A 25186-nucleotide genomic window follows, 5' to 3' on the forward strand; every position below is an offset into this window, starting at 1 on the left:
ACAATGCGATAGTACGATGACGAGAACGCGATAGTACGATGACGAAAATGCGACAGTGCGATGACGACAGTGCGACAATACGATGGCGACAGTGCGATAGTACGATGGCGACAATGCGATAGTGCGATAATAAGATGACGACAGTGCGCCCATACGATGACGAGAGTGCGACAATACGATGGCGAAAGTGCGATAGTACGATGGCGACAATTTGAGAACGCGATAGTACGATGGCGACAATGAGACAATACGATGACGACAGTGCGACAACACGATGGCGACAAAGCGAAAGTACGATGGCGACAATGCGATGATACGATGGCGACAGTACGATATGATTATAACATTGTCGCCATCGTACTGTCGCACTGTCGCCATCGTATTGTCGCACTGTCGCATTGTCGTCATCGTACTATCCCTCTAGATTTTAATGTGTAACCACGATGGCCTATCGGTATTCCGTACTTAGTCACCAAAAACATTACATATAATGAATGACAAAATGTACCCGGTCACGAGATGAGAGATAAGAAGATTCAATGCCATAGGCAGTTATACTTAGATACAAGTTCTTAGGCATCACTGGTATTAAAACGAGAGTGAACATTGCTGTTACTCGTTAATAGTTTAGTTTAGCTTCTCAAAAGTTGATTGTGTCATTTTTGTGGATCTAATATGCCATATAAATACGAGAGAGGGACAAACTGAATATTATGTTGAATATTTTTTAACAGATGTAACACTTCTGAAAAAGGGAAATGCTACTGTTGCATTCGATCATTTGCTAATTAATAAAAATGGTTCAAGAACTAAGGTGTATTCGACAACCACATGACGGACTACGTTTTGATAAATATGTTATTGAAACGTCTAAAAAATATCTTTGATGGAAGTACAACAAAACCCATTAAATAATTCATTTTTGTGTCGCCTGACTATGGTCAGGGGACATATAGGTGTTTCTTGCTTCGGCGGATTCGGCGGCGTCGTCCGCGGCGTCACACTTTTCGAAAAAGGCTCATCACTACTGTGTCCCTTCAGATATTGCTTTCATATTTGGTATGCATGTGTATCTGGAAAACACCTGTCCATGGGCATACACTTTTTTTACCCCTGTGACCTTGACCTTGAACTTGAGCATATTGTGTTTGGTCTGTCTGTGTGTTTTTGTCTGTTTGCTATTACTTTTACAATATTCAAACAAAATTATTTTGGTCATTCATTAAAAAAAGTTTTGCTTATTCAAAATGTTATTAAATATGACAACAAATGGTAACAGTTTGATTGTAACAACATTAAGAATTAATGTCCCATACCCGATATAACAGTAAATAATTAACACAGGTATGCTATCATCAGGCGACACATCCAACTCGAGCAGTTCTAGTAAGTTTACATATTTAACCCATTTATGCTAGCGTCTAGAAAAAAGGCCTTAGCTAACAGCGTAGACCCAGATGAGACGCCGCATGATGTGGCGTCTCATCAGGGTGTGCGCTGTTTGCTTAAAGGAATTTCTGTAAGAAATATTCTAAATATAGAAATAAATATACTAGACATCCTTAATTTTGGAAATAAATCGATCCCATTTAGAAGGATGGGAGAGTCCACTCGGCATAAATGGGTTAAATAGTACATGTTCACAACGTGGCGTTTCAGAATCAAAACTATGCACTATCAAACAATCACAATTTTTCTATTATTTGTTTACTGATAGCAAAACTAATTGTTAAACAAACAGCACATGTGTGACTGATGACATGACCACGCATGAAGATCGCAGCCTTCAGTCCAAGGACGAGAGTGCTTTAATATTTTGAAACGCAACCTAATTTAAATGTGCCAAGAAATATTGTTCTGAGTTGATTTAGATTAGATCTGATTTAAATTAAACTGACAGATTGTTCGGAATATATGGCTCGAATGAAACTGGTGAGATTGAATTTCAATTTTCGTTTATAATGCACAATGTACTTGAGATGATTTAAGTGTTGTGTAAAGCGTTGGGAATAACGTGTTAAATTTACATTTCTAATAATGTTAGTGCAGTCTTCTTATCGAAAGAAATTGAATAAAAATTAAAGGGTGATTTTCAATCGTTGATCTATAACTGTCTATCCACAAAAGATAACCCACTGACAACTGTTTTAAAATGGAAAATGCAGGTTATGTTTAACAAATGTGTCGATTGCATCTTGCGTAAATTAACAACTCAGCATGTAAACTACGTGAAAATATATGTTAATATTTTTGACGACAATCGACATGAAGTTTTAATTGTTGCACATTTTTGGTGGGTTGAGATAGAGCAGTAGATGATATACATATATTATGTGACTTAGCACAATTGTGCCACTCGATTTGCACGAATGTCTACGAATACTGGTTTATACACTAATAATGGAAAATCATACCGGGTTATGTCGGATTTATCAGCAAAACTTGACGTAACCGCAGCCTATTTGGCGAAACAATTTTAGCAGCACCGTTAGTTTTCTACTGGATTTATTAAATTTAAATCGAGGCTTTTTCAATATTTTGTCATTTTTCTATTGCGTTTGTAACGGCTATTTCGTGTGGCAGAACCATTACAAATGACAAAAAGATTCGATATTCGCAATGTTAGATTCATTTAATTTAATGCGGTTTTGGTATAAGCTCTGTTATTTTAATTAATTACAAGCTTTCTAAAGAAATTAAGAAAATATGGCAGGACAAAAATAATAATCGGTCACTGTATTGCTGTACTTGAATATATAGGCCCCCTCGCCGTGTGAACCTTTCTTCCACTCGTCGAATTAATTCAAGGACATATTGACACTAACCTAATATTCTGTATATAATAATTACAAGCCACAATACGTTCACAAATCCATCAAGAGTGTAAGAGCTTTTTCAACTGATGTTCTTAAAACCTTATTGCAAAGCTTTTCATTAACATATGTGTTTGTGATTAATTCTGAGCTAAATTTGAGGTGCCACGCGTCATTGAACCAGTTTATACCCCTGATGCTTCGCACAATGCTTTCCAAGGCGGAGACCCCAGTCTTAACAGGTTGAACGTTATATTAGTGTACTGTATGTTTCCCCTGTAGTGTATTAGCAATAATTTGATAATGACATATTACCTTTTATAATGCATTATTTTGTTTCTGTTTCTGAGCTCTTACTAGATCTATAACAGTTGATGGGCGTTCATGATTTGTGCTTTATTATACAAAGAGCTTTTTAAAAGTAAAAACAAATGAAACAAAAAAAAAGACTACGCCCTGAGAAGGTCATAACCTCTAAACTATAAAACTATTAAAACAAAAATATATAACCTATTTTTGGACAGGTTGTCATTAGCCGGCTTTATAATGTAGAGGGCGATAAATATTCAAATGGAATTTGATATGACTACAATTTGATTAGTTTGATTATTACATGTAGTGCAATCGATACGTTTAAACAATAATATATCGACTTATAGTGCAATAAAACATAAACAAGCAATACGAATAGAATAATTATTTGTGAAAAGTACAATCACAAAGGGGATGTTTTCCGTAGTAAGGGACAGAGCAGTTTCAGTGTTTATCAACGTCGTTCAGTCATAATAAGTTCAGTCAATTACAATTTATATCAATGTATAAAATTAACACTAGTGAATTTCGATATTGGTACTGAACGAAATGTAAACTTGTGTCTAGAAAGTAGTCTTGCTGGTTTAACAAAACGTAGCTTCGGAATATAGGATATTTTATAGTATTCAATCACAGCAAGTAAGACTTGTCGGACAAAATCCGACTTTGAAAAAGCGTGAAAATCAGTCAACACTTGTGCTTACAGTCTGTATAATGTCGCATGAAGTATTACAATAAAAGTGCTACGTTTTCCAGAATGTTCTCTGAAGCGTTGTTTTTCTGTATAGCCATCAAGTCGCTTTTATGTTAATGTTAGCCTACAAAGTACTTGTCAAGACTTCGCTTTGCGCTTACTGTAAAATAAGCATGACATGGATCACCATTATGCATGATTTTACACATAATACATGATTTTACACCATAATACATAATATTACACCACAAAACATGACACCATAATACATGATTTTACACCATTATTCATGATTTTACAAGTATATGTACTTTCTAACCAGTTTATTTGTTCCGTGCATAAATAAGCTTGTTTAACCCCCGTGCAAATAACACAGATCATACATGTCATATACTCTGAGATAAAATTATATATGTTACAATAACCATGCGCAGTTAACTTCTATGGTATAAAATCCCCGAAAAACCCCGCAGATAAACAACTAGATACGAATGTTAAAAGACAGCGCTCTGTTAAATGAGCTCGTTATCTGGCCTGGTGAACATCGGAGTACATACTCGTAATATGGTCGAAGAAATTTAACAACGGTTTTAAATAGATAAATGACAGAGGTTTTGAATTATCTTGTGTTTCAAATGCAACAAATTCAACAAATCAGCAGCTGCAATCGCTTTATAGTCTACGGCGACAATGAATAATAAGACAGCAATGTCGATATAGACGACAGGAATGTCTTCAATTTAGCGAATATTTAACGGGAAAAAAGTAAAAAAAAAATTCAGGCATTTAATTATAATTATTATAATGACAATTTTGAAAGAATATTCAGCGGTTCAAACAAGAGATTTCGCGGAATTAGTATAAACGAACAACGCTGATTATGCAAAAAGAGTTCTGTTTGGAAATACTTTGACGCACGGAAGTCTATGTTCGTGTTTGATCTGACAGCCTTTTTTTTTAAGCCGCGTTCTGAGAAAACTGGGCTTAATGCTTGTGCGTAAAGTGTCGTCCCAGATTAGCCTGTGCAGTCCGCCCAGGCTAATCAGGGACGACACTTTCCGCCTAAACTTGATTTTTGGTAAGGAGGGACTTCATTGAAACTAAAAATACCATAAAAGCGGAAAGCTTCGTCCCTGATTAGCCTATGCGGACGGCACAGGCTAATCTGGGACGACACTTTACGCACATGCATTATGCCCAGTTTTCTAAGGAACGCGACTCTTTTATAATTTGCTATACAAACTTAGCCGAAACGAGGATTGGTATAAGTCTCTCACGCCGATTGTTCTTATTTTTTTTATAAACAAGCTTATTTGTTTATTCCAGGTGGTACCAGAAGACACGGACATATTATGGAGTCCCTTTGCATGAGGACCACTTTTGTATTCCTTGTAGCCTTGACCATGATCCAGGCTGCATGCTTTTTGATCGTCGCATCTGCCTGGCGTTACAGACGGCATATGAACGCTGACCGAGTGACACCAGCGGTGTGTTTAAACAATGAAACAGACATTGATGTCACCAAATCTGGTGAATCAAATATGATAGCGGAGCAAACTTTAAAAACCAAAACGCACTGCGTGAATGTACAGCACAAGATGATTTATGAAGTCAATCAGGTACATTTTTTACGAACAACCATCCCATAGTTTGCTTTTAGAGATAAAGAGACTGCTATATACGCATATGACAATCTAAAATTAAGAGTTCAATGCATTAGTGCATGTTCGGTTAACATTGGCGTATACTAGTACTTTAGAAAAATATCTTTGATTTTTATTAACTCTATAAAACAATGAACGTAATACTCCATTTTCTCCAAATTGATGCTATCACAAGAAATAAATAAGTAATAATATTGTCCCACGCATGACAATGGTAATCCAATTTACCCGGTAATAAACTGTGATTATTTTTATCGCTAACAAAATACACGCGCATAATGCTCATCCTAATTTGATTCCAACATCTAAATGTTCAGCTATTAACAAGTCTCACTTCGTTCGCATATACGAACACTCATAGCAACATATATACTCTCAGTAGTTTACATGCATGTTTAAGATATTGGCCGTTCTCTGTGAAAAGGGGGTTAAATTCATGTGCGTAAAGTGTCGTCCCAGATTAGCCTGTGTAGTCCGCGCAGGTTATTCAGGAACGACACTTTCCGCTTTTATGGTATTTTCCTTTTACAGAAAGTCTCTGTTAAGCAAAAATCTAGTTAAGGCGGGAAGTGTCGTCCCTGATAAGTCTGTGCTGACTGCTTTACGCACATGCATTAAACCCTCTTTTCACAGAGCTCGGCTAATATATATTGGGTGATACATGTATGTAGTTTCGTTTAAAACGAATCGAGCAAGATTACAACTTTATTAAGTTTTCTTTAGTTGAAAACCCAGGGTAGAACTTATGTTACACACGTTAAATATTGTAAACTTGTTTACGCGATTGGGGACCGCTTATAAAGAATCACCTTTGATTTAACTGACAACAAAGTCTCTTGTAATCAACCAAAACAATAAACTCACACATTAATGTATTGAATTGAATTTTATTATTTTATTTTTCCAGACGGTGACAAAACTGTATGAAAGTGGAAGATTAGACGGTAATATGTTTTTGTTGCAGTATCTGGGTACGAATAAATCCATCGTAACAACAACTCAAAACATGATAATTATCTGGTTTCGTTTTTTTTTTCGATTCTTGTAAAATAAAAAAAAAAATACATTTAGGCTAGTAGAATTTAAACACACCTATATAGGTTCGTAATAAAATCTATGTTTATTTTAGCCAGAGCATACTCTAACCTGTGCAATGCCTTTGAGGACCCTATTCCGTACACTAGGCTTGTGGGAATCAATGGTTCTCTGTCACAAGAAGGTATGTCTGTTATTTAAAAGCCTATATCAGGTTAGGAAATATCAGGTACGCAATTTTCACAAAAAAGTTCAATTTTTGAAAATGCAAGTTCAATTTTAAGAAGCTTACTTAATCCTATTTATGGTTTCTTGAATGCACGTAACCGGAAGCTTTTAAGCCTCTACGGCGTCTGTTATAATAGAGCCAGTAATTTATTTGTTCGGTGGAAGTCCTGATAACTATTTTAGAGTGGGGATCGAACCCGATATCACTTAATCGTGGTGCGGACATATAACGCCAACAAGACTTAGCTTGCTTTTTATTCCGTTGAAGGGGTTTGTTCGCAGGATTGCTATCGTAAATGAGGTTTCTTCCGCAATAGTACGCGAATTATTCCCCGTCAATACGAGTGAATCAACTTCTTGGTACTGACAAGTGAATCATACCAGGAATGAATATTTAAAGCATCATAAAAACATTTTGCAGTGATTCACCAGTTATTCGACACCTTAAACACGCAATAATGGTATGTCATTGTTACGCGATCAAGCGTACATGTGTTTAGTGTGTTCTTTGAGAAGAATTAAGGAACAACTTTCGGATATAGTTCCTAAATGTTTAACTGCAAAAAACTTTAGAAACTGAAAATGTGCCTGGATGTTCTAAATCGTACCTTATAATAAACATAAGCTTACAAATATTTTCTGCAGATTAGCCCAATCGCCAATGCGCCTTATTGCATTATACGCGTTTTAGTTTAATTAAGCAGCAATCGAACGCTTTATATGAGTCGCGTTCTGAGGGGCATAATGCATTTGCGTAAAGTGTCGTCCCAGATTAGCCTGTGCAGTCCGCACAGGCTAATCAGGGACGACATTTTCCGCTTTATGGTATTTTTAGTTTCAAGGAAGTCCCTCCTTACCGAAAATCAATTTAAGGCGGAAAGTGTCGTCCCTGATTGGCCTGTGCGGACTGCACAGGCTAATCTGGGATGACACTTTACGCACATGCATTAAGCCCAGTTTTCTCAGAACAAGGCTGATATAGTAATCACCAACACTTATTAATGCATTGTTATGCCTTATGATGTGTCATCCCTTATTTACAGGCAATACTACCCTTTTGTGGAACACTTTAAACCAGTCAGTGACTGTTCCGAACATATCTTATATAACGCACCTAGAAAAAGAAGGCCAAATCATGATTCGTCAGGCAGGCCTATACATCGTTTCAAGCAACCTCGTCATCGACGTCAACGCATCCTCAGTTGCCTTCGACACTCAAACTTTCATCCAGTACCTGTTAGTTTTATCGCACACGTACGGATCCACCCGAATGCTCGGAGAGCAGAGATTGAATCTCAGCGGCAGACGGCAAACAAGTAGTTATATGAAGGCCGTATACGAGCTTGACCGTTACGACCGCCTTTATATTGCTACGACTCACATGGATCTTGTTGATGTCAGTAGTAAACAAAATATGTTTTCAGTTCATTTTACACGTACAGCTAGACAAGGAGAGTATGCCTAAATGGAGTATTGTTGTCGGTATAGCTATCGCTACACGTGAGCGTTTTACTAAAAAAAAATCAGCTAAACAACATTTTTATAATTTATTCCATTAAAAGTTATAATATTTCATGCGGATCAGTGCTTTAACTTTTCATCAACATATGTTACACGTACAATGTAAAAAAAAATAACGTTATTTCGCTTACAATCGAAATATATAATTCCAAAAATTGTGTCAGTTCATCATAACACAAAATCTAATAACAAAATCACGGTTAAAACAATGATAAAATAAATAAAAAGAACTGCACGGTACAATATAATTCTTCTATTTGGGACAGATGTCAATGTGTATGTGGATTTAGCATATTTGTTATCTATAACTCAACTAAGGGTCATGCTTCTGTGTTATTAAAATAAGGTTTCAAGTTGCTTTATTATTTTGTTTACGCATATTGTACTCCCATTTGTGTGTATACGTGTTTTAAGTGTGCAATTGTAAAATTGCCCATAAAATGTACGTAGAAAGGTGGGGTTTGTTATAAGAACTCTGCTGATTTATTAACCCATTTATGCCTAGCGTCCTGAAAAAAGGACATTGCAAACAGCGTAGACCCAGATGAGACGCCGCATAATGCGGCGTCTCATCTGGGTCTTCGCTGTTTGCTGAAATGAATTTCTTTATGAAATATTCTAAATATAGACATAAATATACTTGACACCCCTAATTTTGGAAATAAATTGATCCAATTTAGAAGGATGGTAGAGTCCACTAGGCATAAATGGGTTAATATCGTTATAACTTCAAAGCTAAAACAACATATGCAATCGGTGACTAAATGCAGGAGGGTCCAGCTGCAACTGCCTTTTATTGTAGAAATAATACTCAATATTTTTCTATCTAAATGTTAGTAAAGCACGTGAGATATACGCATGTCAAGATTTTGTTAAGGTTAACAATAAACATTATCATTATTTTAAAATATCACTCTTTGAACCATGTTGAAAACAATGTTCAGTAATAGAATATGGATATTCCACTGACCACTCGGATGTGCATGGTTAATGATCGTATGCGAAATCGCGAATTGTTTTGTCGACATGTACTGTTACTGGTTTATGTAATTCATATGGACTTTGACGAAGTTGACGTAAACATGAAAACAAAACACTATCTTCTTCAATTGAAAATAAAACTGCTTTGTCATTTACATTTTTATTGAATAACTAAAGAATTTGTAACTCGCAACTAAAATCGGTCCACTACTTATTCATATCCCGTGCCGTGATTTATGCAATAACGAATTTTAATTGTGCATGTATTTGTCGATATGTATTTGGTTTGTATAACTTATAATAGCTACTTTTTAGGCTTAACCTTACAAGGAGCTACATGCACTGACACAATTAAACCCAAGGTTAAAATGGTATAAACATTGTTTGAAAGCGAAAGTTGGTTTGCACTTAAGGTACGCGTTTACATTATACCTCATAAATCGGACAAGGTCTTAGTAATGAATCAGCAATCTAAATATAGTTAAGTTTACCTGACAGAGATTTATCGATACAAATAGAGTTGTGTATAAGCACATTTTTAAACCATTTTTTTTCTATCATATACAGAATTCTGTTCTCCAAAGCAAGATGTTATTTTTAAAACAGAACTCCAAATATAAACGCTACAAATCGGTATAAAGTACGAACATGTCAACCGTAAATCTAGATTCTAAAACTCCAAAACGTTGTGATATTTGCAAAAGTTAGTTATAACTCGCCGGGCTGCCGAAATCAGAAGAAAAACTTAATATATATTTATATATCTGAAAACTACGTTACGTAAGCTTTCTAATGATATATAATTTGTCAAAATCGGCCTAGAAATGAAACTATAATTTAACAAAATACGTGAGTGGGTACATCAAATGTATAACCTCGGCGCTTCGATAAAAGATCGATAGTTACGACACGGTCACGTGACTTAGTCACAACAAGATATTTGGCGCAACGGTCCCGTTTCTTATCCGTGTAATCTTGAGTCCGTGGTTAGTTACATGACTGTAGTACATGTATCATTATCTTAGTTAATATAATACTATTTTGCAGACGCACTGGCATATGCCGGAGTTTGTACTGGCATACTGATGAACTGACTGAAGAATAATACTCAGTATTTCTTTTTATTTTTTCAATATCGTTGCCTTCAGTTAATGCTTAACATATAGGCAGCGGTATTCTATGTCGCCGATTCACTGGCTCGCTGCAGAATATCAATCTAATGAAAAATAACTCATCCCCGTTTATCAGTGAACTTAGCTTTCTGTTAGTTATTTCCTAAAAGTTTTTGGATAGTAACAGTGTCAAATATCATCCTCCGTACACGGTAATTTTGTTTTATTAGATTCCCGATCCTTTTGGAATTTGAACTCGTACTCTTTAAACTAACCAATCACGAAAATGGCCGCATTTACTTTAAACAAATGCTGATAGATCTATAAGTTGTTTACTATCGTGAGGTCATTTCATGTTGACAACGTCATTTTACCAAATTAAAGCCATGCGATTGGTTAGCTATTGATTCTGTAGCCAATTAAAACGCGTAAAAATGTTGTATTACACATGTGCAATTTGAAAAATACGTAATGTCTGTATTACATTGAAAACAAGGTATAGCATGTGATAAAATATGATTCAAGATATGAAGGTCTATTGCAAGGAAAATCAACAGGACACAAAAAAACGAAACAATTTGTTTTTTTAACAATAAATTGAAAAACAACAAATAACTGCATGTTTCTACATATTGTAAGCAATAAGCAGTAAATGAAGCAATGTGAAAAATACGTAATGTCTGTATTACATTGAAAACAAGGTATAGCATGTGATAAAATATGATTCAAAATATGAAGGTCTATTGCAAGGAAAATCAACAGGACACAAAATAACGAGACAATTTGTTTTTATTTTACACTAAATTGAAAAACAACAAATAACTGCATGGTTCTACATTTTGTAAGCAATTAGCAGTAAATGAATCAAAAATAATAAGTAAACAATATATGTAGACATTATAATAATTTTTAAATAAAATACTGTAAAATACCAACAATGTCTTTGTTGATATGATGAAAACAATAGCGCTCAGGTCATCACCGCCAGCGTTCAGGTCACCGTCATCACCGCCAGCGCTCAGGTCATCACCGCCAGCGCTCAGGTCATCACCGCCAGCGCTCAGGTCATCACCGCCGACGTCCAGGTCATCACCGCCAGAGTTCAGGTCATCACCGCCAGCGCTCAGGTGATCACCGCCAGCGCTCATGTGATCATCGCCGACGTTCAGGTCATCACCGCCAGCGTTCAGGTGATCACCGCCAGCGCTCAGGTGATCACCGCCAGCGCTCAGGTCATCACCGCCAGCGCTCAGGTCATCACCGCCAGCGCTCAGGTCCGCCAGCGTTAAGGTCATCACCACCAGCGCTCAGGTCATCACCGCCGACGTTCATCGCTCGTGGGTGGATCAGTTTCCCACGTTATTTGTGCTGATGTGTCTACAATTCTTTCTAATACATGTCTATTATAACCAAGGGCAACGTAATGCTCACCGGCGCCCTCTTCGTAATGTCCAAGTATTATTAGAGGGTAACGGCTTGGCAGACATGAACTCCCATCCGGACTTATCAATGTAGTGGCACTATTCCTAGTCGACACTATTAAAATCTGCATATTATACAGCTGCGACATCGCTTGCAATGTTATTTGGTCACCATATTCATATTCTGTAGACATCCGCGACAAATAATTTCGTGGTTGCTCAAGTATTGAGTTCCACCAGTTTGCTCCACAAATCCTATTACCAAGTACGGGTGTTTGCCTCAAAAAGTTTACAACGTCTTGTCTAAGCGTTTCTTCCGACCTATGTATTCCATACTGGCGTAGGTGATATGAAACAGCTGCAAACTGACAGTTTCCGTTCCCAATAGGATCCATTATGACGGGCAATCCGAATTCCGAGACGAATTTGTTGTAGCTATGCAATAGTTTTCGATGTAACCGTTTCTTGTTGGATGCACCAGTTGATGTACACGTATATTGTGTGAGGTTGCTTACGTGGTACCATTTTTCTTCTGAACGGGCAGATTGTCCTGCTCGAGCAGATTCGGGGACACGATATTTAATTTTGTACATGTTTGTTTTCATAGATCGCTTCTGTATCACCCCATCTACTGCCCATATTCTCCTATTTAATAAACCTTTTTTCTTATAGCGTAACAGCACTGAGTCGCCAATATTATAAATCGGTGTTTTGTTTGCCTTTTCTTGAGCTCTGTCGTTTCGCCTATTACACTGTAGTGTTGCGACTTTTGCGGCATCTCTTAGTTTCTTTATTAGCAGTTTGCGATTTAGCTTTGAATTGTCATTATAAGGATCCCTTCCATAGTAAACTTCATGCGGTGACTTCCATGCTAGACATTCTTTTGGGGCATTGTTTAGTTTACGTTGATACTCTGGTAGCTGTTTTGCCCAGTTTATACCAAAGCTATTCGCATGCGTCAAATCGTATGCAATCGTTTGCTTCAATGTTTTATACGTCCTTTCAACTTTCCCCTGACTTTGAGGGTGATAAGGGCGACTTTTGATATTCTTTATATTGAGAACTTTCAACAACCGTTTTACTTCCCCATCGAATTCACGTCCTCTATCATGCTGAATTATTTTTGGTTTACCGAATTCTGCAAATATGCGACTCAAATGTTTAGTGATTACATCGGCTGATGCTAGGTATAGCTCGTAACCACACAAACCGACTAAATATATCCATTACGCTTAGAATGAATTTACACTTTTCTTTATTGTATATAACTGCATGTATCTGCATATCGACGAGATCGATTTGAAGTATATCGTGCACAGAACTGCTGCACACATGCTTTAGAGGGGCTTTGTTCGAAAACTTTGCATTTCTCTTCTGATAATCCGGCAGTTTAGAAATAACTTGCTTTATCTTTGCCTCTGAAACGCCAGTATATCTTCGTTTTAACAGATGATATAACCTTCTCACACCAATGCCTTTACTTTTATGGTAATTATGAGTTATAACTTTGCTGCATTTTGATTCACACAAAAGCTCTTTTCCCTTATAGTACAGTCGATTATTTTCAATCGAATAAAACTCTTTGTATCTGTGAAATCTTCGCAGTGTAGATCGTTCTAAGGGTGTCCTTTCTGCAACCGGTGCATGATAGGTCCCTTCCGATACCGCTTCAAACATGATCCTATACTCTGTATCGTACATTAGCCCGCACGTCCTCCAGCCCTTTGCTAGCGCCATCACAACAGGCAACAGCAAACATATCAACCTGAAATAAAGCATTAATATTATGTTAGTTAACAACAATAAACTAAAACTCTGTTAACGGTTCTATTATCTTATTGCTTTTACTAATATCTTTTATCAACCATAAACTGTTGTAATATTTTAAGAATTCCTTTTTTCGAAAAATCGCAAAATACGTGAATATCAATCTTTATTATAGGACCTTAATCAACAAGCAATATAGAGCTCACTGTTTACCAAGCTTGACATAAAAGTACACTGCTGACATTATTCCAATTAAAACGTCATTTTCCCTGACCTGCACCGGCCGATTATATGAGACCTTAATTGTGCGTTCCCTGATTCCATAGCAAGCGAAACATATTTTCCCATTGCAATCGCACATGACATAAGCATTTGGTAATACGATGGATGGACAAAGTGTCAAGTAAATTCTTCAAGTACTTTGATAATGATTGGAACACTCTAGATGCTTTGGGGCTGACCCTCGTACCCCATTATCTCAACATTTTACAGTATTGTTAAAATTAATGTATCGCGAGCCACGCGCACTGAGTAAAAGGGCAAATACTCTTATAATTTTGTCGGAGCAGAAGTCAAAATCTGCCTCCGGGGTGAATACTATCGATTGTTTCCATTGGCTTATTTAATACAGAGCGCGTGATAACGAATTGCGACGGCACGTGCGCTTCATTAAATTAGCCAATTAAAAAACTCGAAGTATTCAGTCCGGTGGCAGCATTATACTTCTGCTCCGACATATTCATTTAGAGTAGTCGCCCTTTAACGCTCGCGATACGTTAATTGGCGACGTCGACGGCTTTGGATATGACGTCATGGATGTCGCAAAATTACCGCTAGAAAAATGAATAATTACAATATATGCATTCATTAATTTAAATATATTTCGCCATAGAAATTTTCGCATATAAACTTGATTAGAGTATGTTGAATCCAAATAGGAAATAGTTAATGAAATCGGTGCTGGTCTCGATGTTTAAGGAAAATGCTAGTTGCGACAATCATACGTTTTTCTGATACATATACTTTTCATGTTAAATGCATTTTATAATAATAGTTAAACCATTTAGTAAATAGACAGGATTTATGTACCAATTTGAATATTTCGTTTAAAGACTATTGGCAACGTCTTAAAGATACAAGAAAATGAACAACCAATAATATTGCACCCGTGTCCTACGTTTTGAAGAAATAAAATATTCGCCTCGGACAACAACAAATAATTTTTAACGTCATTTTTTTTTTATTTTTGTAATCGCCTTTCAAAATTAAAATATCTTCTTTAACATTTAAAAAATGTCAAAATTCACCAACAAAGGCCATGCAAATGACGTTTACATTATGTATATGACTTTGCAAAGCTTTTTATGAAATCAGGGTATATAAAGGTATGCTATAGTTACCATGATTTAATCACACGAGCAATCGTATATTCATGCCCTACTAAAATCAAACATAAAAATAATTACCTCAAAATCAGCATCGCTGTCTTCATGGTTCTTTCTGTAGTAAGTGTGCCAAAATGAAATCCCAGATAAGTCAACTGTTGGATAAGAAGACTTCATGCAATTAAATTATACTCGCGAATCGTGTTCGCATCTTGTAGAAACATGAATAGTCTAAACTGAATGTCAACCGGATGGACGATCTCATTTTGCTGCCATTTTTTTAAAATAAATGGAATCGTCTATCAAAAATGATTGTTAGCAATAAGACCTTCGTACTGTTGCTGACATCTGACATCTGTCGATTCGTGATGTCATGTTTGTGACATAAAAGCAGGTTCCAGGGTTTTCGAATAGGGGGGGGGGGGGGGGGCGGGGGCGTAGGCCAAGTTTTAAAGGGGGTGGATACTTTAGTGAAAAACTGACAACCCTAAAACGGTTGAGCGTAGCTTATGATATCCAATTCCATTCGCCGCAGGCAATTTTTTGGGTTAACCAACCCTTGGCATTCGATTTTAAGGCCCCAAATATGCACATTTTAATTAAAAAAAATATTGGCTGATTTTAAGGGGGGGGGGGGCACACGCCGCTTACGCCCTCCTAAATCCGCCCTTGCCAAGGTCCCAAAATGTTCAAGGGAACACCAAAACGACATATTTGTTTCACAAAATAATCTTGTGAAATTAACATAAATGGAATTAAGAAAAATGACATAAATATATTCCGATTTCTATGAAGAATTGTCGTTTGTATCTTATTTTTGTCAATGACAACAGTAATGTTTGTGTCGCTTAAGAGACTTTTTTCACCTACTGAACTTATCGTATCGCCGTACAAGAATATTGAATGGACACAGACCCTAGTGCAAGCCTTTCTTCAAATTTAGGTAGGACAATCGGATAGCATGTTCAGTTAACTGGTAATTACGACCGACACGGAGTCCTAGTCATTTTAGCCTGATTACTGACGTTGGGTGTAAAGCCGTTCACAGAGTAAAGTTAGCTGTATTCGGCGATAATTTGATTATGGGTTTAGTATCTGATGCATTGCGCAGCTGCACCCAAACGACCACCCGTTTAAGAAGAGAACCCGTAATTCATGGCAGTTTTCATAGAAAGGCATTTTCCTTTGCCGGCCCCATAATTACCCAAAGAGCTGAGCACAGAGTTTGGGACCAGAGGTCCCGGTGTGATCCTGGATCGATGATTCTATCCAAGAATATTCGCCTTCTATTGCTTATTCAAAGATGGCAAAGCTGTCAGCAGCAGAAATACCGAGGCATTCACATATTGTTCTACCCAGACGGTTCCTGTCAGACTGACCTTATATAGCCAAACGGCCTTAAACCCAAAGCAAAAAATTACGGGCCCCTCGCTTTTCCGATTTCCGACCAATTTAAAACAAGAATTTGTCATTTTTTACTACAGCTTAACGTTTTTGGTCGAAAATGAATAAATATGACCGCTTCGGTCGATCTTCACCGCAGCTGACAATTATGGACAATACTGACCACAACTGACCATTTCGGACAATACTAACTAAAAACTGATCATTCTGGTGGAAGTCGGCCCAAATAAACCTCGTCGGTTAATCTAGATCTAACCTGAAAGTTTTAGTCATTTTTACTTCAACTTTTCATTTTAACATGACTTACAAAGGTGTGCGACATTTATAGTTAAGGTTGCGACATAGTTCGGCAGCTGAAATTTTTGCGACATTTATCGTTAAAGTTGCGACATATATCGTCTGTAGGATTTGCGACATTTATCGTTCCTTGCGACATTTATCGTCAACGTTGCGACAAATCTCGTAGCCTGCGACATATAACGGCGATGCGACATTTAACGGCGCTACAAGCAACATTATAATTATATTTTGTAAAAAGATATTAAATGATACATCTCAATAATTCCTTGCAAATCAAATTAATCTGTATTGAGGACAAAACACGAGTTCGCATTACACGTGAGCACGGGTTAAAACAAACTTTTAACGATTGCCATGATGTGTTTGTTTAATTTCTGCACAACCCCAAAGAGAACAGGGAGAATTTACATTACAAATTCTTCTTGATTTAATCACATGCGACATCATTGTTTTATTAATATTGTCCGTGGCACATACAGATATAAAAATAATTTTTACATGTAATTATCCACAAATTTAGGTACTAATTTTGTATTTTATTGTTAAAAAACTCGCATTTCCGAGTTAAAAGTGGTCCTAATGTGGTACTGTATTTGATTGATTTAAGTCAGTTTCGTCATCATTTGCTCAACCACGAAGCAAGCTTTTTATAGAGATGTTTTAATTAGAACAATCGTTACCAGCATTGTATGGTAAAACAATTGATTTCACGGCCGATCGAATACTTTTAGGGAGGGAGGGGGGGGGGGGGGGGGGCAGTCGACCAAAATATTTTGAATGGATCGTTTCAACTTGGTCAGTAAGCACTTTTTGGTCCATGGAGTATAAAGCGCCCGAAGACTTAAGTTTTGTCAGGTCGTAACATCAAAGGCCATCTCTCTTTTATAATATTGTAAACGTTGAAAACTTACCGGTTTTACCATGCGTAAATATGGATTTCCTTTGCAAATTTGAAAGCATATTATACAAAATTATGACAATCGTCGTCATTTCATAGCAGGCTTAATTAAACCCGAACATATTTTTTTAGTTATCTCGCCACCTCGCTTCTTTCAAATATACGCGAATATTAAGATATTGTTGTGAAAATATGGATGAGATACAGTACAATATTCCCCTTTCAAACCCGGGATCCATATGATGAGTAATTTACAATCAGTCATTAATATTGTAAAACAATTGGAATCGGCTTCATGTTGTTTATTTCATTTGCACACTTAAAGGGGCCTTTTCACAGATTTTGGCATTTTTTAACTTATTCATTAAATGCTTTATATTGATAAATGTAAACATTGGATCATAAAAGCTCCAGTAAAAAATCAAGAAAAAAATTAAAAAAAGGAAAAGAACATTGCCCGGAGCAGGTTTCGAACCAGTGACCTCTGGAGTCCTGCCAGAGTCCTGAAGTAAAAACGCTTTGACCTACTGAGCTATTCCGCCGAGTACACATTATTGACGTATTTTATACCTTATATAGGCAATCTTCGTAGTTTCACAAAATTTAACGACAAAAACAGAACTCTCCAAATTATTCAATCGTTTCGCGTTGCAACGCTTTATAATTTTTAGGTTTTAAAATCGTCAAAAGATGCATATAATGGCTATATTAGAGCATGGTTAATGTTCAGTATTACTGTTTCCTCACAAATATCATAACTAAAACGAAAACTTACGAATCTGAAACAACTTTTTTCAATTTTGTCAATTTACCAAAGCGTGAAAAGATCCCTTTAATAAGTCGTTAAAAAGATAACATCTTTGAAACGCACACTACCTAAAGCTTGGTTAAAGCATCCACATAGAATTGTACTGATTGCACGTTCAAACAAACAACACAATTCCGTCGTTTTTATAATTGATAATGCGTATATTGTTTAACTGTTAAACTTGCCAAACAGCCGTGTTATAATGTAATAAATGCTTTAAATAATACTAAAGTAGACCGTTTTCGAACAGTCAGTGCTATTTCCAATGTGCATCGTTTCACAGCTTATCGAAGGAAACATGTAACCGACTTTAATAAGTAAGTAGCTGCTCTGGAGTTTGGTCAAATGTTCTTTGACACGATTATTTTAAAACAAGGTACACGATACTAAAATGAAGCTGTCAACCGAGAGGACAATGGTCATATATGCATTTGTATTATATACGAGTTAATTCATATATTAATATATACGTTATATATGAGTCTATTCATACATTAAATGTGCATTACGTTAACTCATTTATGAAGAAGGCGACGTTATCAGTATGACACTCTTGATGTTACCATTAAGATTACTAGCAATATACAACGTATATTAAGTTATGATAAAGTTTCTTTCATAGCAAATATTATTTGAGCTCAATGAATATGCTGTCTTCAAATACACTCTTCCAATTGCGTTACATTTCATTAAGGCCTCACGTGTGTTTGTGTAAAATGGCGTACTAGTATATAAGAATGACTTTGCTGTATATCTTATCCAAGCAGCTTACCAAATCAGCCAGTCTATCAGGATAACATTACCGAATGATCGGCAGGGTTATGAAAGGAAGCGAAAATAAATCACTTTTAAACGTAATTTGAACCGAATTGTTACCGATTTATGAAATGAATATCACAATGGTACCCGCCCTGTGTTAAAAGGTCTTATCTTTTGTTTCATTGGCTGCAAGCGATTTATAATGACTCACCATGACATTAGACCTTAATGTAACACAATAACAACATAATTCGTCTGATCTCAACGCATTTATTACATGAATGATTAATTCGTAGACAAAAGGATATGCCACGCTTGTAACAAAGACACTGTTGCAATATTTTGTTGGCTTATGTGTAATTAACCCCTACTCCGACTTTTTATAGGACAATCAATTCGCTCGTACATGTATACAGGGAATTGTATCATTGTTCATTCCCGCGATATCAATATTGTCAGGTGTACAGTATTTACAAACACGTCTATGACGTTGTGTTTTAATTTGTTTTTATCAAATATGTAACAAATAGAACACATTTTTGGTCATAGAAACAAGTAATTTTACATTCGAATGCCCCATATAGCAAGAGTTGAGTAAAAATCCTTCGGAAAACGGTTTTTATAGAGAGAAAAAATAGGTCCACGGACAATGATTTCGTTTAAGATCGATGGACCCGAACGAATTTACACTTTATCTTTCTGCTATTTAGGTAGACTCGCATACCAAAAAATCAGCTCAATATCTGAAAAGATTCCGTAAAAACCTCCGGAAACAGTTATTATAGAAAAACTTTCAAGGTCCAATCTAATGTCACAGTTGTAGACGATTTTCATGGTGTATCTGTATTTATGATAGTGAAAGTAAAACTTGTAGTAGATTACAAACAGTTTAATAGGAAGTTACTTTGAAACTTTATAGGAGGTTTAAATTCAAAGAGAAATACAATTATGGTTATATTTCAGCCATACTGTATGTGGCCATTTTTTTAAATATTGCTTTCCTTTTTGATCAAATATCACACATTTCTGAAATATATTGCTTTAAACATAGATGTGAATCTCACACGAATGTTTAAAGCTTTAGATTTCAGTACGGTGGTGATTTACTTTTTATATTCCATAAATTCATATTACAAAATAAGTTTTTTTTTAAATGTAAAATTCAACTATTGAACAGTAACGCACCTTCCCCGGTTGCCCCCAGTTAAAAATTCCTGCGTATTGCCCTGTGCATAGTCCGTCTCGGACATATTCCTCTAGGACTCCAACATTCCCACGATTATTTTGCTCATAATGTGTTCGTAAACTGATCACATACGTACAACATATTGAATAACTCCTGACAATTCCAATTTTACAAACATGGGCCTCCTATTGAGAATTATGAGAAGTGAACTTTCAAATTATGAAATACTTTTTTAAATATTACACAACGAAAACATGGTATGTTAGTTGTAAAAGGTTATTCACTAAAACAAATAGACCCCTTGTGTATTTTTGCACGAGGTTTAGTAGTTCTAGATGTCGATACAGAATGACAGCGTGGAGGCAGAGCAATAGCATATTTTGAACATATATAGTCTCAAACGAACGAGAGGTCACACATCATATGTCCTGAGTCTAGGAAAGCACACGAATAACTGAAATATAAGGTATGTCGTCTTTGCGGAGGCATTTTTCTTTTGAAATATAATAAAAGTGGTGGTGGAGGTTGTGGTGATTTATATTTATTATACTGTTTCATTTAACTTTTCGACTATATTTTTTAATTCAAATTTTTTTTTTTTAGTATGTTATCTTTCGTAGGCTTACATTATTACTTCTAATGTGATTTTTCGACTTTTATTTATTAATTGCAACTTTATGTTGACAGGGTATTAGTTTCGTACAGACTACACTTGGGATTTTTTCCCAATTTTGTCATAAATGATACGTTTTCTGTTGAATATGTTATTTTGCCAAATTTCGTTTAGTTTTAACCTTCATCTCAATTTTACCTGTTTCTTAAGACTTTTTTTCTTTGCATTGTAGGGGTCCCTTGTGAGTGCAAATAGGGCTCTAGTTCCTGTCATGTCTGAACATTCATAGCGATGACGTTTCAGGTACCTGTCAACACTAGCAATGATGCCACGGAGGGAGCTTGGTTCAAAATCTGTGCCATTTGACTTTTAAAGGGACAACAGGAAAGTGGCCTAATACTCATCAAGAAGAGTTGGTTCTATGTAGTGGATTTCTTTTGATTCAGCTTTTGACATTAGAAACCTAACCTAAATTTGTTTATGTCAGACAAGGTCTTCGCTACAGTCTTTTTATTTTCAGTTTGGACAATGAAATCACCAACCTCAGTGAGGTTAACATCTAAGAACTCTTTATTATCATGCAGATCTAAAGTTGGAGGGAAGACATTGCTACTGGATGGTGCGTTACTACTGGGGCTTGTTTCATTCTCAATGGTCAATTCAATTTCATTTGTGAACAAAATAGATGGATCAAACCCATATTGTTCCTGGAACTGGCTTAGTGTTAATTCCATTTCAGTTGCTTGTTGCTCATGTTCATTATTTAATTCATCCCAAGTTAATGAGAAATTGACTTTGTCATATTCGTCAGACATTTTTAGGGGTTTACAATTTCGCAGACGATTGCGTTCTATAGTCAAAGGGGAGCAACTTGAACTGACTCCGTCAAAGGGGAGCAACTTGAACTGACTCCGTCAAAGGGGAACAACAACAACAGAACCTATTTGCAACATAGTGTTAAATTTACCTATTAGAAGTTTAATGACAATAAATGACAACAAACACGTTTTTTCTACTTGTATTTGTTTTAATGTCATTAAGATTGACAAACATTTGAGATTGTTTTTATTAGTGATGCACTTGGCAAATACAGGTGACGATGTGCGTGGGGAAAAGGGCAAATACAGGTGACGAGGTGCGTGGGAAAAAGTAGTCCCGGGTCGGCAGTTGATGACGTCATTACGTGCCATTGATTATAGCTTTGCCGTTGATTATAGATGAAATTTAAGAAACGGGGCTTTAATCAACCAATTTCGCTGTAAAAGTGGGATAAAATGTTTCTTTTTGACATTCAGAATTTTTACATTTGAGTAAAAACAAACGAATCATATAAATAAAGAAACTAATTGGAATGTGCAATGATGTGTTCCTGCAGAAACAAACTTGAGTCTCCGATTTTTCTTTCGTGCGTGGATTCGAAAGTCGACAACACGAAACAACGACAAGTGTCTTTAGTGTCTACTTGGTGTGTTAATTTATATTCGCGAACAAACCTAGAGATCCTGTAATATAAGGCTTAAGTTTATGAACAGTAAAACGTGTAACGATTTTCGAAAACCTGTTTTTTTATTCTATCCAGACGTTTATACTTGTTGCTACATTCGACCATATTCGCTGTACTAAGATTTAAACATAAAGGTTGTTAGGTAACAACGCGATTTGTGATATTTCGGTCATTGAACAACTTTATTAAAGGATGAGAGACCGCTGGTCAAGTTTAATTAATTAAACGAAACATTTAAATTTACTGACCCTATACTTTTTGAAAATGTAAATTTAAATGTAAACACAGCTTTTGCAACTTATACGGCCTCTACCAAACCATTGATGACCCTACAAATTACACACAACGTTCCTCTTCAACAATTTAAATCATAATTACCTCTGGTGCTAACCTTATTCACTCATCGGGGGTGGGAGACCCCTGTCTTGATCAAAATATTAGATATCACTGCCCTTTCTATGGTCTTCTTAACTTTAAAAAGACACATAAACGCACATTTAAGCGGCATATATGGCTTTTCGATCAGGGCAACTACGAAACGCTTCGCGAAGTTATGGCTAACACAGACTGGGGCAAAAAGAAGCATTACAACCTTATTATATATTCAAAACACTTAACCGAGTACAATATCTATGGCGAAAAACTATATTCCAAACAGACTTATAAAAATTCGCCCCATCGAACCACCCTGGATAACATTACACATAAAAACTCTGATTCAGTGTCGACGACGGTTGTTTCGTAAAGCCAAACAAACAACCATTGAACGCAGCTGGGTAAAATTCAGAACTATGCGAAACAAAGTTGTTGCCGAAATACGACGCGCAAAACTTTATCAACAAGAAAATTTTACTGAAAAGCTTCAATTAACGCCGAATTCTAGATCATGGTGTTTATGTTAAAAAAGTTTTATTCGACCCAATACGACTTCATTTATACCCTCACTTATCGATAAAGATTCAATAATTGAAGACGACACACAAATGACTACTGTCTTCAATAACTTCTTTACTGAACAAACGCTCCTTGACGAGTCATAAGCACCTAACCCAAGCCACTTCACTTATCAACACATCGAATCTCCGAGTTCTCTCGTGGTTACTCCAACTGAGGCCGAATCAAGGCTACGGGGCTTACCCTTAAACAAAGCTTCTGGCCCAGATACAGTTAACAGTCGCATCCTGAGAGAACTTTAAACTGAACTTTCTTTTCCCCTAAGTGATATTTGCACTACTTCGTTACGCACCTCTGTATTCCCCGAACCATGGAAAAAAGCTTTTGTCACCCAAATATTCATATCAGGAGACTAAACTTATCTAGCCAACTATCGTCCTATCTTCCTACTAAGCACCTTTGGAAAAGTATTTGAAATAATTGTATTCAAACATACATTTAACTTCCTATCCGTTCCTCCTTACAATCTAGATTTGTTTCTGGTGACTCAACAATAAACCAGTTAACGTTTCGTTATAACTTCTTTAGCAAAACTATCGATTCTGGAAAAGAGGTCAGAGCTATATTCTGCGATATTAGCAAATCATTCGACTGTGTATAGCATAAGGGATTCAAGCTTACCAATATAGGCATAAGAGTCAGTCTTTTATCTTGGAACAAATCTTACCTTACAAACCGCAAACAAAAAGTTGTTCTCCCAAACGCAGATCCCAATTGGTCTAATATCAACGCTGGAGTACTGCAGGGCTCAATTTTAGGGCCTCTTCTTTTTTAAACTTTATTAATGATAGTGTTCTAAATATTAAACAAACATTGGGTTATATGCCGACGACACTAGCCTTTATGCTGTAGTCGACAATCCAGTTCACGCTGTAGCTACACTAACTCCGATCTAAAAAGAATCAACACATTGGTTCAAACATGACTTGTCTGTTTCAATCCTGAGAAAACGGAGTCAATGATTATAAACCACAAGACTAGCACAATTCAACATCCCTCTGTATATATGAATAACGTCGCAATTAGCAAAGTCACAAAAAAAATATTACATAGGGCTCTACTTTACTAAAGACCTTAAATTGGGCACCCATATTGAGTTCATTGTTAATAAGGCCTACACAAGAATAAACATAATAAAAAGGTAAAATTTAATTAAAACCGTTCCTCATTGGAAACCATCTACTTATCATTTATACGTCCTTTACTCGAATATGGCGATGTCATTTACGACAACTGCTCATTACAAGACCAAGAATCGTTAGAAAGCGTCCAAATAGAGGCTGCACGAATAGTTACTGGTGCCACGAAATTTGTCTCAATTCAAAAGCTTTTGCAAGAAGTCGTATGGGAAACTTTAAGTTATCATAGAGCTAAACATACTCTTATTTTTGTTTACAAATTAATAACAACCTAACCCTAACTTATCTTTCTGACTTATGTCCAACCATGAATACCAACGACCGCTATAATTTAAGAAATACCGAAACACTTTACACCCCAAGAGCTAGAACTGCGCTCTACTACAACTCTTTTATCCCATTCACTACTTGTGCTTACAATAGCCTTCCAACTGCGGCGAAATCTCGAACGCAACTTCCATATCTCATTTGAAAAAGGTCTTCCATCATCAGTGGTCAAATTCCAAAATATTACTATTATGGCAAACGTAAATCCCAGATAATGTATTCGTTACTACCCATAAACTGCAGTGTGCTTTCAAAAGACCTATTTAGTAAAACATTATACAATCACCTCCCTTGATAGCATTTTTTGCACTGTCCATTATACTCCACCATTCGAGTGCGTCTCTTGAACTCTGTATCGCAC

At 36.2% G+C, this 25186-nt stretch overlaps 1 protein-coding gene across 5 annotated transcripts; it reads left to right on the forward strand.

Moving 5' to 3' along the window:
• The first annotated feature begins 1726 nt into the window (after positions 1–1726).
• Positions 1727–8629, forward strand: LOC127846136 (uncharacterized). Of its 5 annotated transcripts, none has more exons than XM_052377335.1 (5): positions 1727–1932; positions 5146–5438; positions 6391–6427; positions 6613–6702; positions 7790–8629. In XM_052377335.1, exons 2-5 carry the CDS (start codon positions 5172–5174, stop codon positions 8209–8211), a joined length of 816 nt encoding a protein of 271 aa, XP_052233295.1. In that variant the 5' UTR covers positions 1727–1932; positions 5146–5171; the 3' UTR covers positions 8212–8629. The 5 variants fall into 5 exon arrangements, with proteins under 5 accessions (XP_052233295.1, XP_052233276.1, XP_052233289.1 ...); XM_052377316.1 differs by lacking the exon at positions 1727–1932 and adding an exon at positions 3007–3055; XM_052377329.1 differs by lacking the exon at positions 1727–1932 and adding an exon at positions 4309–4584.
• Positions 8630–25186: the final 16557 nt, after the last annotated feature.

Source organism: Dreissena polymorpha, chromosome 1, assembly GCF_020536995.1.
Source record: "Dreissena polymorpha isolate Duluth1 chromosome 1, UMN_Dpol_1.0, whole genome shotgun sequence".
In the NCBI taxonomy this organism is placed as follows: domain Eukaryota; kingdom Metazoa; phylum Mollusca; class Bivalvia; order Myida; family Dreissenidae; genus Dreissena; species Dreissena polymorpha.